Source organism: Cervus elaphus, chromosome 9 (genome assembly GCF_910594005.1).
Source record: "Cervus elaphus chromosome 9, mCerEla1.1, whole genome shotgun sequence".
In the NCBI taxonomy this organism is placed as follows: Eukaryota; Metazoa; Chordata; class Mammalia; order Artiodactyla; family Cervidae; genus Cervus; species Cervus elaphus.
Window position 1 is genome coordinate 80,592,485 of NC_057823.1, and position 13,756 is coordinate 80,606,240.

A 13,756-nucleotide genomic window follows, 5' to 3' on the forward strand; every position below is an offset into this window, starting at 1 on the left:
ATAAGTGACATGACATTTGTCTTTCTCTGTTTGACTTACTTCACTTGATATGATCATCTCTAGGTCTATCCACATTGCTGTGAATAGCAGTATTTCATTCTTCTTATGGCTGAGTAATTTTCTATTGTGTATATATACCACTATACCACATCTTCTTTATCCATTCCTCTGTCAAAGGACACAGGTTGCTTCCATGACTTGGCTATAGCAAATAGTGCTTCTATGAACATTGGGGTGTATGTATCTTTTCGAATTAGATTTTTCTCCAGATATATACCTGGCAAAGGGATTGCAGAATCATATGGTAACTCTATTTTTAGTTTTTTAAGGAACTTCCATACTATTCTCTATAGTGGCTGCACCAATTTACCTTTCCACCAGGAGTGTAGGAGGGTTCCCTTTTCTCCACACACTCTCCAGCATTTGTCATTTGTAGATATTTTGAAGTTGGCCATGTTGACTGATATGAGGTGATAACAGACAAATATTTTGGAGATAGGATCCAAATAGAATAGATAGAATGTACATAGGGAGTAAAGAAAAGGACAAGGCCTATTCTGTAATTCAAATGAAGTTTCGAAACAGGGGTGGGAAAATTAAAACCTGAGGGCCAGTGGCCTGTTTGGAAATAAAGTTTTATTGGCACGTTTGTTTACGTATTGTCTAAAGCTGCTTGCAGCTACAACGGAGGAAATGAGTCCTTCTGACAGAGACTGACCATATGGCCTGCAAAGTCAAAATATGCCTTGTCTGGTTCTTTGCAGAAAAAGTTTGCATTCCCCTGCTTTATAAACATTGTGTTCCAGAGATGCCTCAGGAAGCAAAAATATGTTTTAGTCAAATAAGTTTAGGCCATTCATATACTCTGTCGTTTTCTTGACTATTTACCCCAGATGTAGGTACACTGAGAGCGCCGAGAAGTCTCATAGTAAAGAAATCTCTTTATTAAAGTCAGTATTTCCCAAATTCATTTGCTCCCAGACTATTTTTTAGTTTGACTCTGAAGAATGCACCTATGGACACTTGCTTTAATAATTTATTTATTGTATTTTTGGCTGTGCTGGGTCTTTGTTCCTACGTGGCTTTTCTCTAGTTGCGGTGAGCAGGGCCTACCCTCTAGTTGCGATATGTGGGCTTCTCATTGCAGTAGCTTCTCTTGGGAAGCACGGATTCTAGGCGCACACACTTCAGGAGTTGTGGCACACAAGCTGAGTTGCTCCTCAGCCTGTGGCTGAGGTCGTCCCAGACCTGGGATTAAACCCGTGTCTCCTGCATTGGCAGGTGGATTCTTTACTACCGAGTCACCAGGGAAGCCCCTGGGGACAGGTGCTTTAGAAAGATGAAGAGGGGGACTTCCCCGGTGGTCCAGTGCTGAGACTCTAAGCTTCCAACACAGGGGTCCCAGGTCTGATCCCATCCTGGGTCAAGGAAATAGATCCCGCTTGTCACGACGAGAAGATCCTGCATGTTGCAACTAAGACCCAGTACAGCCAAATTAATAACTAAATAAAAATTTTTTTAAGACTAAAATAAATTTTAAAAAAGTAAGATGAGTAGCTACACGGAAATGGTAAAGACGGATGATAGTACCAATCGTGAGATCAGTTAAGAGACCATTAAAATGACAAGAATCAGATAAAAGGATCTGGACCAGGGCGCACATTAATAAGGAAGGAAGCGACATAAGGGAGGCCATGAAGGCAGGATCCTCGGTTTAGTATTAGATAGCTGTGAGGAACGTGAATGGCGATAAGGAGACAGAGTGGAGGAGCAACAGGAGGAAGAGATGCTGGCTTGAGAAAAAGTGAATTCCAGCTTAGATACACTGGGTTTTGTTGGCTCAGAGTAAACAATGAACTTCTGCTTCCAGGATGATGCAGTAGGCATACTTCTTCCTATTCCTCCCACTAAGTGAAACCAAGAAAAACTTTGGATGTTATACACAAAACCCAAGAAGACTCTGAAAGTGCAGAGAGGAAGGCAGATGGCTAGGGACCTCAGGATCTGATGAATGGTATGGTGGGGAGTTCTCTGGGCTTTCTTTTTGCTACATATCCTAGACTGGATGCTAGAGAAATGGAAACCCACAAACATCAACGGTCCCAACAAAAGTAAGTTCAGCAAAAGCCTGCTCTCTCTAGCTAAGACCTAAAAAAGAGGTAGACTAGCAGACAAAAAACTTTCAGACAATAGCCACCCTACTCTAGCTAAATACCATGAGGGGAAAAAAATGTGGGCACACTTTCACTTACATAGGCAAAGGCTGAAAGTTTAGGGACTCTAAACTTTCACCCTCAAGAGACTGTGATGAGGTGCCCAACATTCCCCTGGATGACGTTAGAGAAGGCCCGTGAGCAGTGTGGACCCCCCCACCTCCAGGTGTCAACAAGGCCCAAGTGGGTACCATGACTACCACCTCTACCTGGCAGTAACAAGGTACCCCTCCCCCCCACCCTTCATTCCCCTGCTGGAATGGTATCAGAACAAACCAACTAAAACCGGTTTGTATAAGATTCAGTGTCTCAGAACATGTAAAAATATCCTGGTTTCAGTCAAAAATCATTCATCATACCAAGAACCAGGAAGACCTCAAATTGAGTGGAAAAAAAAAAAAAAAAAAGTGGTCAATAGATCAACCCCCACCCCTAACAACAACAACAAAGAGATTTAGAATTATCCAACAAAGAGTTTAGAGCAGCCATGATAAAAATGCTTCAATGAGTTATTTATCAACACACTTGACAAAAATGGAGAAACACCCTCAGCATGGAAACAGAAAATCTCAGCAAAGAAACAAATGACATAAAGGAGAACCAAATGGAAACATTTGAACTAAACAACTTATTACAACTGAAATGAAAAGCTCAGTGGCTGGGTTCAAGGGCAGAGTGGAGGGACTTCCCTGGTGGTCCAGTGGTTAAGAATCCATCTTGCATTGCAGGGGTAAAGGGTCTTTGATGGGAATCATCAAACTACAGCTTCAAAAAGCTGATTTGTAAATGTCAAAGAAGATAACTGTCCCTCTACCCCAACCCTGTTCCAATTCACATCATGATATATAACAACGTCTAAAAGTAAAGACAGAGAAAGCAAAGTACCCAACCTTTACTAGGCTGTCTTCAACTTTTAGAGGCTTCTGCAGCTGAAGAACATGGACCAGGGAGCAGGGACTCTGTTTAGCCTGAATCAGGATGTCAATGACAGTGCAGGAAGACACGTGATTGGAGTCAGAGAACCTTGTAAGATTTTAGGGCAACCACCCACTAGCTCGAATCCCTCAAGAAAAACAACTTCCCATGGTTTACAGAGGAATAGAAACAGGATTCTTTTGATGTGTTGAACACACCAAATCTTTGCATGCTTTCTATCTGCTGCTCCCTTAACCAGGAATGCACGTTCTTTGCCCGTTTACATTGCCAGCTACATCAGTGTGAGTGTGTGCTAAGTGACTTCAGGTGTCTGACTCTGTGTGATCCCATGGGCTATTGCTACCAGGCTCCTCTGTCCATGAGATTTTCCAGGCGAGAATACTGGAGTGGGCTGCCATGCTTTCCTTCAGGGAATCTTCCCTACCCACGGATCGAACCTGTGTCTCTTTTGTCTTCTGCATTGGCAGGCGGATTCTTTACTGCCAGCGCCACCAGGGAAGCCTGCTTAAATATCACTTCCTCAGAAAGGCCTTCTCCTCTGGGCATATTTAAAGTAGATTTTCCACTAACAACCGCCTGAAAGAAAGAAAGTGAAAGTTGATCAGTCGTGTCTGACTCTTTGCGACCCCATGGACTATACAGTCCATGCAATTCTCCAGGCCAGAATACTGGAGTGGGTAGCCTTTCCTTTCTCCAGGGGATCTTTCCAACTCAGGGATGGAACCCAGAGTCTTCTGCATTGCAGGCAGATTTTTTACCAGCTGAGCCACAAGGGAAGCCCAAGAATACTGGAGTGAGTAGCCTATCCCTTCCCCAGGAGACCTTCTCGACACAGGAAATTGAACCCGGGTCTCCTGCATTGCTGGAGAAGGCAATGGCACCCCACTCCAGTACACTTGTCTGGAAAATCCCATGGATGGAGGAGCCTGGTAGGCTGCAGTCCATGGCGTCGCTGTGAGTCGGACACGACTGAGCAACTTCACTTTCACTTTTCACTTTAATGCATTGGAGAAGGAAATGGCAACCCACTCCAGTGTTCTTGCCTGGAGAATCCCAGGGATGGGGGAGCCTGTGGGCTGCCGTCTATGGGGTCGCAGAGTCGGACACGCCTGAAGCAACTTAGCAGCAGCAGCAGCTCCTGCATTGCAGGCGGATTCTTTACCAACTGAGCTATGAGGGAAGCCCAACACCCACCCGACCATGCTATATTTTTTCATAGCATGCTGTCTTCTTCTTATCATCTCAATAGGCAAATATTTGTTTGTTGATTTGTTTATCTCTATATACCAGGGATACTAAACTGTACTCTAAGACCAAAAACCACCCTCTGTCCTGAGGGCTTGACCCATTGTCTGTTACAATTGACAGACAAGAGTCTTTTTTTTTTTTTAATTTTTTTTTTTTTTCAGACAAGAGTCTTGTTGAGTGAATGAATAAATAGCTGAGGAGGGAAGGGACGTACCTTTAAATGAACTCCTATGTTTCGGGGGCTGAGCTAACACTTTATTTGCATCACTTCATTTAGTTGACGGGGAGGTAGGTACAGTGGCTCTCATTTCACAGATGAGAAAACCGAGGCCCAAAAAGGTACTGTCTCATACCCAGAGTCACACGTCCACCATGATGCAGAGCCACATTGCACAAACAGATATTTCTTTCCTGCGCATGTATTTTCCACCACTCCACCCAGCCACCCTGTTCAGGCAGGTTATCTGGGCTTAGGTCCCAACCCTATATTCTTCCTGATAGTATCTTATAAAATTCAGTCTGTTTGCTCATCTAGAATTCTGAGAATGAGGTATCGAACCTTGAGCAGTGGACAGGTACAGAGTACTTCACTCCACCAGTCTCTAAGCAGTTGTGCTTCAGGCTAAGTCGATTCGGTCAACCTCTGTGCGAGCCCATGGACCATAACACGCCAGGTTCCTCTGTCCATGGGGATTCTCCAGGCAGGAATACTGGAGTGGGTTGCCAGGTCCTCCTCCAGGGGGATCTACCCAAACCAGGGACTGAACCCATGTCTCTTTCGTCTCCTGCAACGCCAGGCAGGTTCTTTACCAATAGCAGTTGGGGTGGACTATAAGTGCCTGGGTACCATGGCGATGCAAGTCCTATAAATACCCAAGAGAGGCTTCTTTCAGCCAGCCTGTTGGTTATTGCGCTTGCACCCCCACTCCTGTTTCCCACCAGGGCTCCTCTTCAGAGGTTGGGGTGGGGGTGGAGGAAAGCACTGCTTTGCAGGAACTCCGTCCCTCTGTTCACACTCTTTCTTTCTCCTCTCCACACCCTCGCCCTTGAAACTGAGATTTCATCTCCACCTCCTCCTATGGTGCATAATTCATTTTCTCATTGGTGAAAGACACAACAGCTCCCAGCCCCCAGGACACAGAGGCCTCTGGGATGGGAGAGTGGAAACCTCTCCTGGTGGCCCCAGGATAACCTCCCATCGGGAAGAAATCCAGTTCAGCTAATGAATGAAGCAGCAAGAAAAAGGCAGGGAGGTAGGGAGGCAGGCTGCATAGGGAGCAAAGTGCCCCGCCTTCCACAGAGTCAGCACCTCTGTTAAAACCCCAGCTATCTAAACCCCAGGTGGGTCTTGTTGACACATTGCTGGAGGCTGAGAACCAGGTTGGTCTGTCTTCAGCTTGGAATTCAGAGCCCCCACCTCAACTCTGCCCTTTCATTGTAAACTCAGCTATGACCTCAGGGTGCCCTCTCCCACCTCCAACAGATATGCAATCTGAGTGAAAGCAGAGACTAGTAGTCTCCTGGCTGCTCTCTGCCCCCGTTCCAACTAGACTGTTTATGACCTGAAGTCCCTTCTTCGTTGACATTCTGGAGCACACACCGCCCTGAGTTCAGAAGTAAAAACTCAACTGGGAGGAACTGAGTTGGACTCTTGGCTCTATTATTTACTGTGTCACTAGAGGAAAGTCACTTCGCCTCTCGAATCTCAGTTTACACATCTGTAAAATGGGACTAATAAGAAACCAGGGCAATGAGTCAGTATTCAAAGACACTCCATTAATCTGTAAAATGAATCGACTATGCTAGACTTATTTTGATGTATTTTCAAGCTATTAAACACTGATGTGTGTGCTCAGTCACTTCAGTCATGTCTGATTCTTTGCAACCCCATGGACTGTAGGCCACCAGGCTCCTTTGACCATGGGATAGAATACTGGAGTGGGTTGTCATGTCCTTCTCCAAACCAGGGATTGAACCCACATCTCTTGAGTCTCCTGCATTGGCAGGCAGGTTCTTAACCAACTGCGCCAACTGGGAAGCCTTAAACACTGACGACCTAGAGATAAATAGGTCTCTATTTATCTCCACTTCTGTCTCAGCTCTCATATTGCCAAGGTTTCCTGCACCCTAATTTTCCCTGGCTTACGACTTGTTTTCCCATTATTGAAAGAAAATAGTCATGGGCCCAATTATGAATCGCACATAATGCATGACTAAAGAAAGGGCACATTATCGGCTCCATCAGAGAAATGCAACTGTGCATCCCGCAGGGTGCGTAGGAGGGAGAGCATGATGTAGGGAGAACAGTCATGGAGTCAGAAAAAAAAAAATCTCCGCAGAGGTTTCTTCCATTTCCTTGAAGAATGTCGATGCTAACAGGAAAGTACTGCTGGTATTTCTGCTCCCCTTTTTTTTCTCCTAAGCTAATTTCTTCTCCTTACCGTCTTCATAAAATATGTTACCCGGCCGCTCTGAAATTCTCTGAAATGAGTGTGTGTTCTCCTTTGCTGCTGCAGTGGGGGAAAGGATTTTAGTGGGTGTCTTAAAAAAACAAAACCAAAAAAAATACAAGACCATCTGTTTTAGGCTCAGGTGTGTCCAATGGGCAACCTGGCTGTGAAAGCAAACCAAGAGAGGGTTATCCTGTGGCCACTTCTGCTTGGCTCCAACAACTGACTGTGCCTCCAACTTCCTGGGCAGGCTCACGCAGCCCCAGGAGGAAGGCTGGGCTTCTCGTCTTCGCTTCAGATTCCTGCAGTTCATTCACCTGTAGAATAATGTCCAATTTGCCCTATCACGTGGCTGAGCTGGTTTTTACCTTTAATCCTTTTCACGTTTGTCCTCAGCCTCAAAGAATGCCTGGGGATGATTCACCCACCATCACATGGGGCAGACAGTCATCTGTTTTATTACCTCACCCTTCTTGCAGCTTCTGAGAGATAACCTAGGATTCTTCTGTTCTGGCTGGGGGGGGGGGACGGTGGGGGAGGGCAGATGGAGGTAAGGCAGACAGAGGAAGGCTTTCAGGAGTCCATTCCTGCTCTGGTCTCGATTTCCTACTTTCCAGCTCAGGTTAAAAGATCTGCAGGAACAAGTCATGTGGAAACTCCAGGGCTTAGGCAAGAAAGTTGGATTTGGAGGTCTAAAAGGGGTTTTCCCTTCACTACCAACATCAGCCGTGGGAAGTCTTGGTTGCAAAACAAGACAGAAAATGAAAGCAGGAATTAGGAAGCTTGTCAAACACACACATACACACACACAATTTTCAGGAGGGGAAAGGACATGGGCTTGTGTTTGACACAGAAAATACTTCAGTTTCACATGAGTACATGGTGTTCTGTATGTACCCCAAGGAGAACCCTGAGATGATGGCATACTGTGAAGTGTCAAGCCCCCTACATTTCTGATCTGTAGCCCTTACAACAAGCCCTACAGAGTCTATATGATTATGGTGTGTTTCAGACCTAAGACTGAAAATTTGATCAAGTTACTCAAGGTCACACAGTTAGAAAAGAGGGAGGGTTTAAGACCCAAACAGACTGATCCCAGAGCTTTAGCTTTTCAGCCCAATAATGACAAAGCAAGCATCCAAAGAGACAAACAGTCATCAGCATCTGTAATATTCCAGATCCAGACCCTGGGTAGGATCAGGAGTTTCAGAGTAATTAAATAGAAAGAAAGAATAGGTTAATGGTGGAGAGCATGAGTACTGAAGTCAGACCTAGGTTCACTTATTAGCTTTGTATCCCTGGTCAACAATATAGCATCTTGGAGCCTCGGCTTTCTCATCAGTGAAATGGGTATAATAAGTAGTATTCCTTATTCCAGAGTGGTGGTGTGAGCTTACGTGAGATCATTCTTGTGAAGCAGCTAGCACCATGTTGGCTTTAATTCTGAGCTATTGCCCTCATCGGGGCTTCCCTGGTGGCTCAGATGGTAAAGCCTGCAATGTGGGAGACCTGAATTCGATCCCTGGGTTGGGAAGATCCCCTGGAGAAGGAAATGGCAACCCAATCCAGTTCTCTTGCCTGGAAAATTCCATGGATGGAGGAGTCTGGTAGGCTACAGTCCATGTGGTTGCAAAGAGTTGGACACGACTGAGCGACCTCATGCATGCACGCATGCATTGCCCTCATCACTAATGGGAGTATTTTGCACCCAGTGGCATGCATGCATTACCCTCATCATTAATGGTAGTATTTTACACCCAGTTAAGTTGAGGAGTGAGTTGTAGAGGGCAGTGGGAATCTCCCCAGAAGAAGTAGGAGGGTGAACTCCTACTTCTAGGTATTCTGAGGCCAGCCTGAGGTCTGTGTTTCTGGACTTTTGTGCATGGCATCTATGGAATGAGGGAGGGAGGGAAAGGTCAAATACTGAGCCCATGGGCCTGGCCTTAGGGAAGTAACTGGCTTAGCAGAAGGCATCTGGAGGTAAGAAGCTGCCACAACAGGTCTTCTGTACTAAGAGCAGAGGAGACCACAAACGTGGGCTTCTCCCCTGTGTTCGGCACTCCCTGGCCCATCAGCACAGGACGCTGGCTCCTCTGGGAGACTGTGGGACCCAGACGAAGGGTCCAGCAGGCTGGGCTTCATCCCTCCAGTCCAGCTCCCTGCTATACATCCAGGGCAAAAAAAAAAAAAAGAAAGAAAACAGTTAAAGACATTCAGGAGACACAGACAGCTGATTCTTAACTGTAATTAAATAATTACAAATCTTTAATTTCTCAAGAAATATTGACTTTTAAAATTTCTCATTTTTTCAACATGGAATTTTGCTTTGTTTGCTTCCTTTTTTATAACCCCTACCCCGCCCCCGCCCCCCCCCCCAAAGCCATGACAGATCAACTAATATCTCGAAGAAGGCAGGAGAGGCTGCCTAGGACAGGTTACCTATTCAATTTAACGAACAACATCATCATTACTATTACAAAGTGCCTCCCCGACACCCACTGGAGGTCTTTGGGGTTTGGGGGTGGGAGATGCCTAGCACTCCTCATTTTAGGGACCCAGGGAAGAGCCAGCTACACTTGCAAGTAAGAGAGGTGGGGGGATGGGTGAAACAACGCGCGGAAAGAATAGAATAAGAGGGAGACAGATGGTGTGTGTGTTGGGGGAAGGGATCAGAGATCCTGGAAAACTTATGTTCCCCGATTTGCAAGAATGTTTCCATTTAACCACTTCTTGCCTGACTCCTGATTCTACAAGAGAGAAGCCGGGAGTTATAAGATTGCGGACACCTGTGCCAAGAGCCCGGCCACTTGGGGTGGAGACAGCCCGGAGCGCCGGGAAGCCGAGGCAGAGCGGGGCTGGCTCGCGCCGCCCGGGGCCCCAGCCTGGGTCCGGGACCCAGGTAAAGGGCGGGCTCCCATTCCTCCCGGCAGAAGCCGCGAAGGGGCGGCCGGCGGTTGGGACTGTCCCACGAGGGGGCGCGTCTCGGGCCCTAGGACCCGCCCTCGCGGCGCTGGGCGCGGGGAGGGGACGCGGGAACCCTGGCGCCCGGCGCTCCGCCTCCAGTTTCCGGGGCAGCGCGGTTACCTGCACGGCCCGAGCCGCACCTGGCGCAGGCAGGAGTCGCAAACCGAGAGAGCGCTGAACGGCGGAGGGAGAGCGGGGACAGCACCCGGCTTGGGGGAGCGAGAGGCGGCGGCGTGGAGGCTGCAGGGCGCCGCGCGCCGCGGAGGAGGACAGGCGGCAGCTGCGCTCGGCTCGCTCTGCCCCGCCGGCCGGGCGCGCACCCGGGCCCGCACCGCGCCGCTGCGGGCGCACATGGCAGCGTGAGAGGCCGGCGGCGGGAGGAGCGGGAGGCGCCGGGCCGGGGCCGCAGGGCCGCATGGACAGCGCCGCCACCCCGGCCGGCCCTCACTAGGGGCCCCCAGTCCGCGGACGCCACCTTCCCTCCCCACCACCCCGATCATGGTGCCTCGGCGGCCGCCCGAGCCGAGAGGAGCCGGCCAGAGCCGCTGAGCCGGGGGGCCCCCGTGGCGGCCGGGAGCTGCATGGGGGAGCGCGGGCCGTGCTCGAGAAGATGCCCCGGCCGGAGCTGCCCCTGCCGGAGGGCTGGGAGGAGGCGCGCGACTTCGACGGCAAGGTCTACTACATAGACCACACGAGCCGCACCACCAGCTGGATCGACCCGCGGGACAGGTAGGACCCCGTGTGAACCCCCCACCCCGCTCCTGCCCCAGGGGCCACCAGCCGGGACGTGGCGGGGGACCCCTGGGAGCTCTGCGAGCCTCTTGCGCTGTCTTCAGTGTGCCCCCCACCCCCCGTGCCCTTCCGGATCGCTGGCTCCTGCCGGGTGAGCTGCTGGGAGGAGGGGTCGGCCGGTGAGTTGGTCCAGGCTACCCCCTCACCCCGCGCCATCCTCTGAGGGAGGACTCAGCCCCCCGCCGGCACCTGCCGGGAGTTTTGACCTTAAGCTCTAGCCCCGCCTCCCGCCGTCCCCCCTCCCCCTTAGTTAGGTCGGGCGGGGGTTGGGGGAGCGATCTAGCCGAGTGATGCTGGGGCTTCCCGGGGAGGCTTTCCCCAGCACAGGATGGGGTGGGGTGGGGGGGAGAAGCGGGGGATGGGAAAGCATCTGGTTTGGAGGGGGTGGTAGGCACCCAGGACTCAGCGGGAGGCTGCTGGAGGAAGGACACTGCGTGCTGGGGAAGGCAGCCCGGAGTGTGATTTTTGACAGGTGCCTCCCAGGCTCGGAGTGATGGGGCGCAGCGGCATTCTGGGGGCCGGGAGGCCGACTGTGGGAAGGAGAGGAAGGAGCGGGGGAGGGCTGATCGGGGAGACTGGTTCTCCAGGAATCTCACGGCAACTTGGAAGCTGTTAGGATGTAGATGGAGGTGAGAGGCCGCCGCAAAGCCCTGCCCATCGCCTCTTCTCCTCCCCGCCTTCCTTTCCTCTGAGGACCGGGGTTCCTCAATCCTGCACCATCGCGTCCTGACCTTGGTGGGCCCCACGCCGGTTGGAGCACCGGAATTTTTTTTTTTTTTTGCTGAGGCAGGTGGAGTGTGAGATGGCTGGTGTGGCTCTTAGCATCCAGACTTTCTCCTGGTTTTGACTGCTTGGCATTTTTTTCTTTTGCACAGCACCCTCTCTCCTTGAATATCTTGGGGGCAGGGTGTCGAGGACCACCCTCTGGGACGGCTGGTTGTCCTTTTCTGTCATCTCTGTGGTCAGTGTCCCAGGAATGTGGAATTTTCACCTGGTAATTGTGACCTTGGGTGTCAGGTGCTTGTAAAGCAATGAAGTTGAATTGTTTGGCTGCTTCATCTTGTGGGGTGGGAATGGAGGTTCCAGAAGTCTAGGATGGGGTGTGTAATCAAGATGAGAGTTGAGAAAAAGAAAAAGCAAGAAAGAAAATGTGAGCTGAGATTGCTCATAGTTTCTGTGAGCACTTTGGTTCATTCATTCAACACAGACTGGGTGTCGCCTCTGAGTTCAGTACTATGCTGAATGTCTCATCAATTTAATCCGAAAGAGACATTTTTAATGCTGAAGAGCTCAGTGTCCCATGGGCAAGCTGTTTAACCTCTGAGCCTCAATTTGCCTGTTTGTCAGACAAATGATTTGCTTGGAAGGGAAAGGGTAATAGTGGAACTCTTGAAAGTGGAAGGGATATGGACAATCAGGGCCCAGCTCCCATTTTCAAACATGAGACAAACTTTGGGATCCGGAGGTGGGATGTGCTTGGGGGTTTGACCTTCTCACCACCACTCTGCCTTTTGCCAAATTCTTTACCAGCTCTGAAGTTCTCGCCTCCACAGTCCCTTGTCTTTGCCTAAAACAGACACAAGTTCAAGTTTGTGTGTCTTCCCCCATTTAGATCCCCGCCGCTATGGAGTCCAGTGTGCTGTCAGCAGTTGAATGTCGAGGGCATTGCTAACTCACCCCAGGTCCTGTATCTGGGAACTTCTCTGGGGCACTGAGAGGATAACACAGCTGCAGAAAGCTGCTTAAGCAGCGGTCATTCTTTACCCTTGGAAGAGGGCACTCAGTATAGCTTCCTTGGAAAACTGACTTGGCTACGGCATAATTTCCCAAGTTTCAGTATTATGTAGACCACCTTTTTTGCTATATCACTTGTTATTGCTGACTTAATACTTGACACTGAATCTACCCAATCTGAATTCTTTTTAGCCACTTTTGCAAATGGGAAACTAGCAATATCTATTGCTTCAAAGAGAAAGGAACCTTTAAAAAGTACAATGGTGGGGGGTGGGGGGGAGTGCCTTTCTATTTGAATTCACTCCTGTGGCCAGTCCACGGCCCCAGCAACAGGCCTCCGCAGCCTATGTTTTTAGGCAGATTGGCAAGCAATGGAGAGGAATTAAAAACGTATAACTGGTGCTTAATGAACTGCTCACTTTCTCTGCCTTGCTGTTCACTGGTTTTACGCTGTGCCTTTGTATCTCCGGTCAGCCCACCTGCACTGGCCTGGAGTGGGGCCCCTGATCTTGGGATGCTGAGGGCTTCTGAGCTCACTCTTGCAGTGAGCCAACTTTGAATATTTGGGGAAACAGCTGAACAGAGGGTGTCCACCTCTGCCTCCCTGGAATTCCCTCCCGCACACCCCAGAAGGGAGGTCGACCTTCTCACCCTATCTGTGTGGCCTCAGGCAAATCTCCTGACCTCTCTGAGGTGCAAGCACTTCTTTGGTGAGAGGTGAAAGTTGATGAGATGGTCTCTGAGGCCCCCTGCCAGTTCTCAGATATGATCTCATGGACTCGGGTTTGGCCTCACCTTATCCCCCCTGATTCCATGGCAGAATTGGGAGGAGGGCAGTAGGCAGAAAGGTGAGGGAGCTGTAAGGAGGAGGAAAAAAATTGAGGAAAGCTAAAAAAGAGCCAGATTCTTTGAGGTGGTGGGGTCTGGGGGGGGGGGGGGGGGGCAGAAATTAGGGTGGTTGCATCTCTGCAGCTGGTTAATGCTATGACACCAAATATCACGTAAAAGAAAAAAGATTCTGCTGGGTGTGTGTTTGTCTGTATGTCTGTGTGTGCATGCATTTGTCGTTTTTTTTTTTCTTATCTGAATCAAGGAGATATGCCTGCCCATTCCCCTGAATTTAAAAGAAGTAAGTCAAATGGTCCTTCAGTTAGAAAAGTGATTTCTTAGCCACCGAGAACAAAATAGCGTCTCGGGTTACCAACCCTGAAGAATGTCTTGGCACATTCCTCCCTCCGGCCTGAGCTGTTTTGTGTGCTGTCCGCCATGGAGGCTGCTGGGGGTAGGGAATCCAGTTTTCAGCTTCCCCTTTCACCAGGGGGTTGGAAGAGCAGCCAGGCAGCCAGCCTTGCCAACTCTCTCCCCTTCTCACCCAGGGGAAGACTGGGAGGCCGAAATTCCTGAGGACGGTTGTCCCAA

At 49.6% G+C, this 13,756-nt stretch overlaps 1 protein-coding gene across 1 annotated transcript in view; it reads left to right on the forward strand.

Annotated features, from left to right (window-relative positions):
• Positions 1 to 10,326: 10,326 nt before the first annotated feature.
• Positions 10,327 to 13,756, forward strand: part of WWC1 (WW and C2 domain containing 1) — a 156,439-nt gene continuing 153,009 nt past the window's right edge. Inside the window, exon 1 of the mRNA XM_043913493.1 lies at positions 10,327 to 10,540. Coding sequence (XP_043769428.1) covers positions 10,422 to 10,540 — 119 coding nt within the window. The 5' untranslated portion in view covers positions 10,327 to 10,421. The remainder of the gene's footprint in view (positions 10,541 to 13,756) is intronic.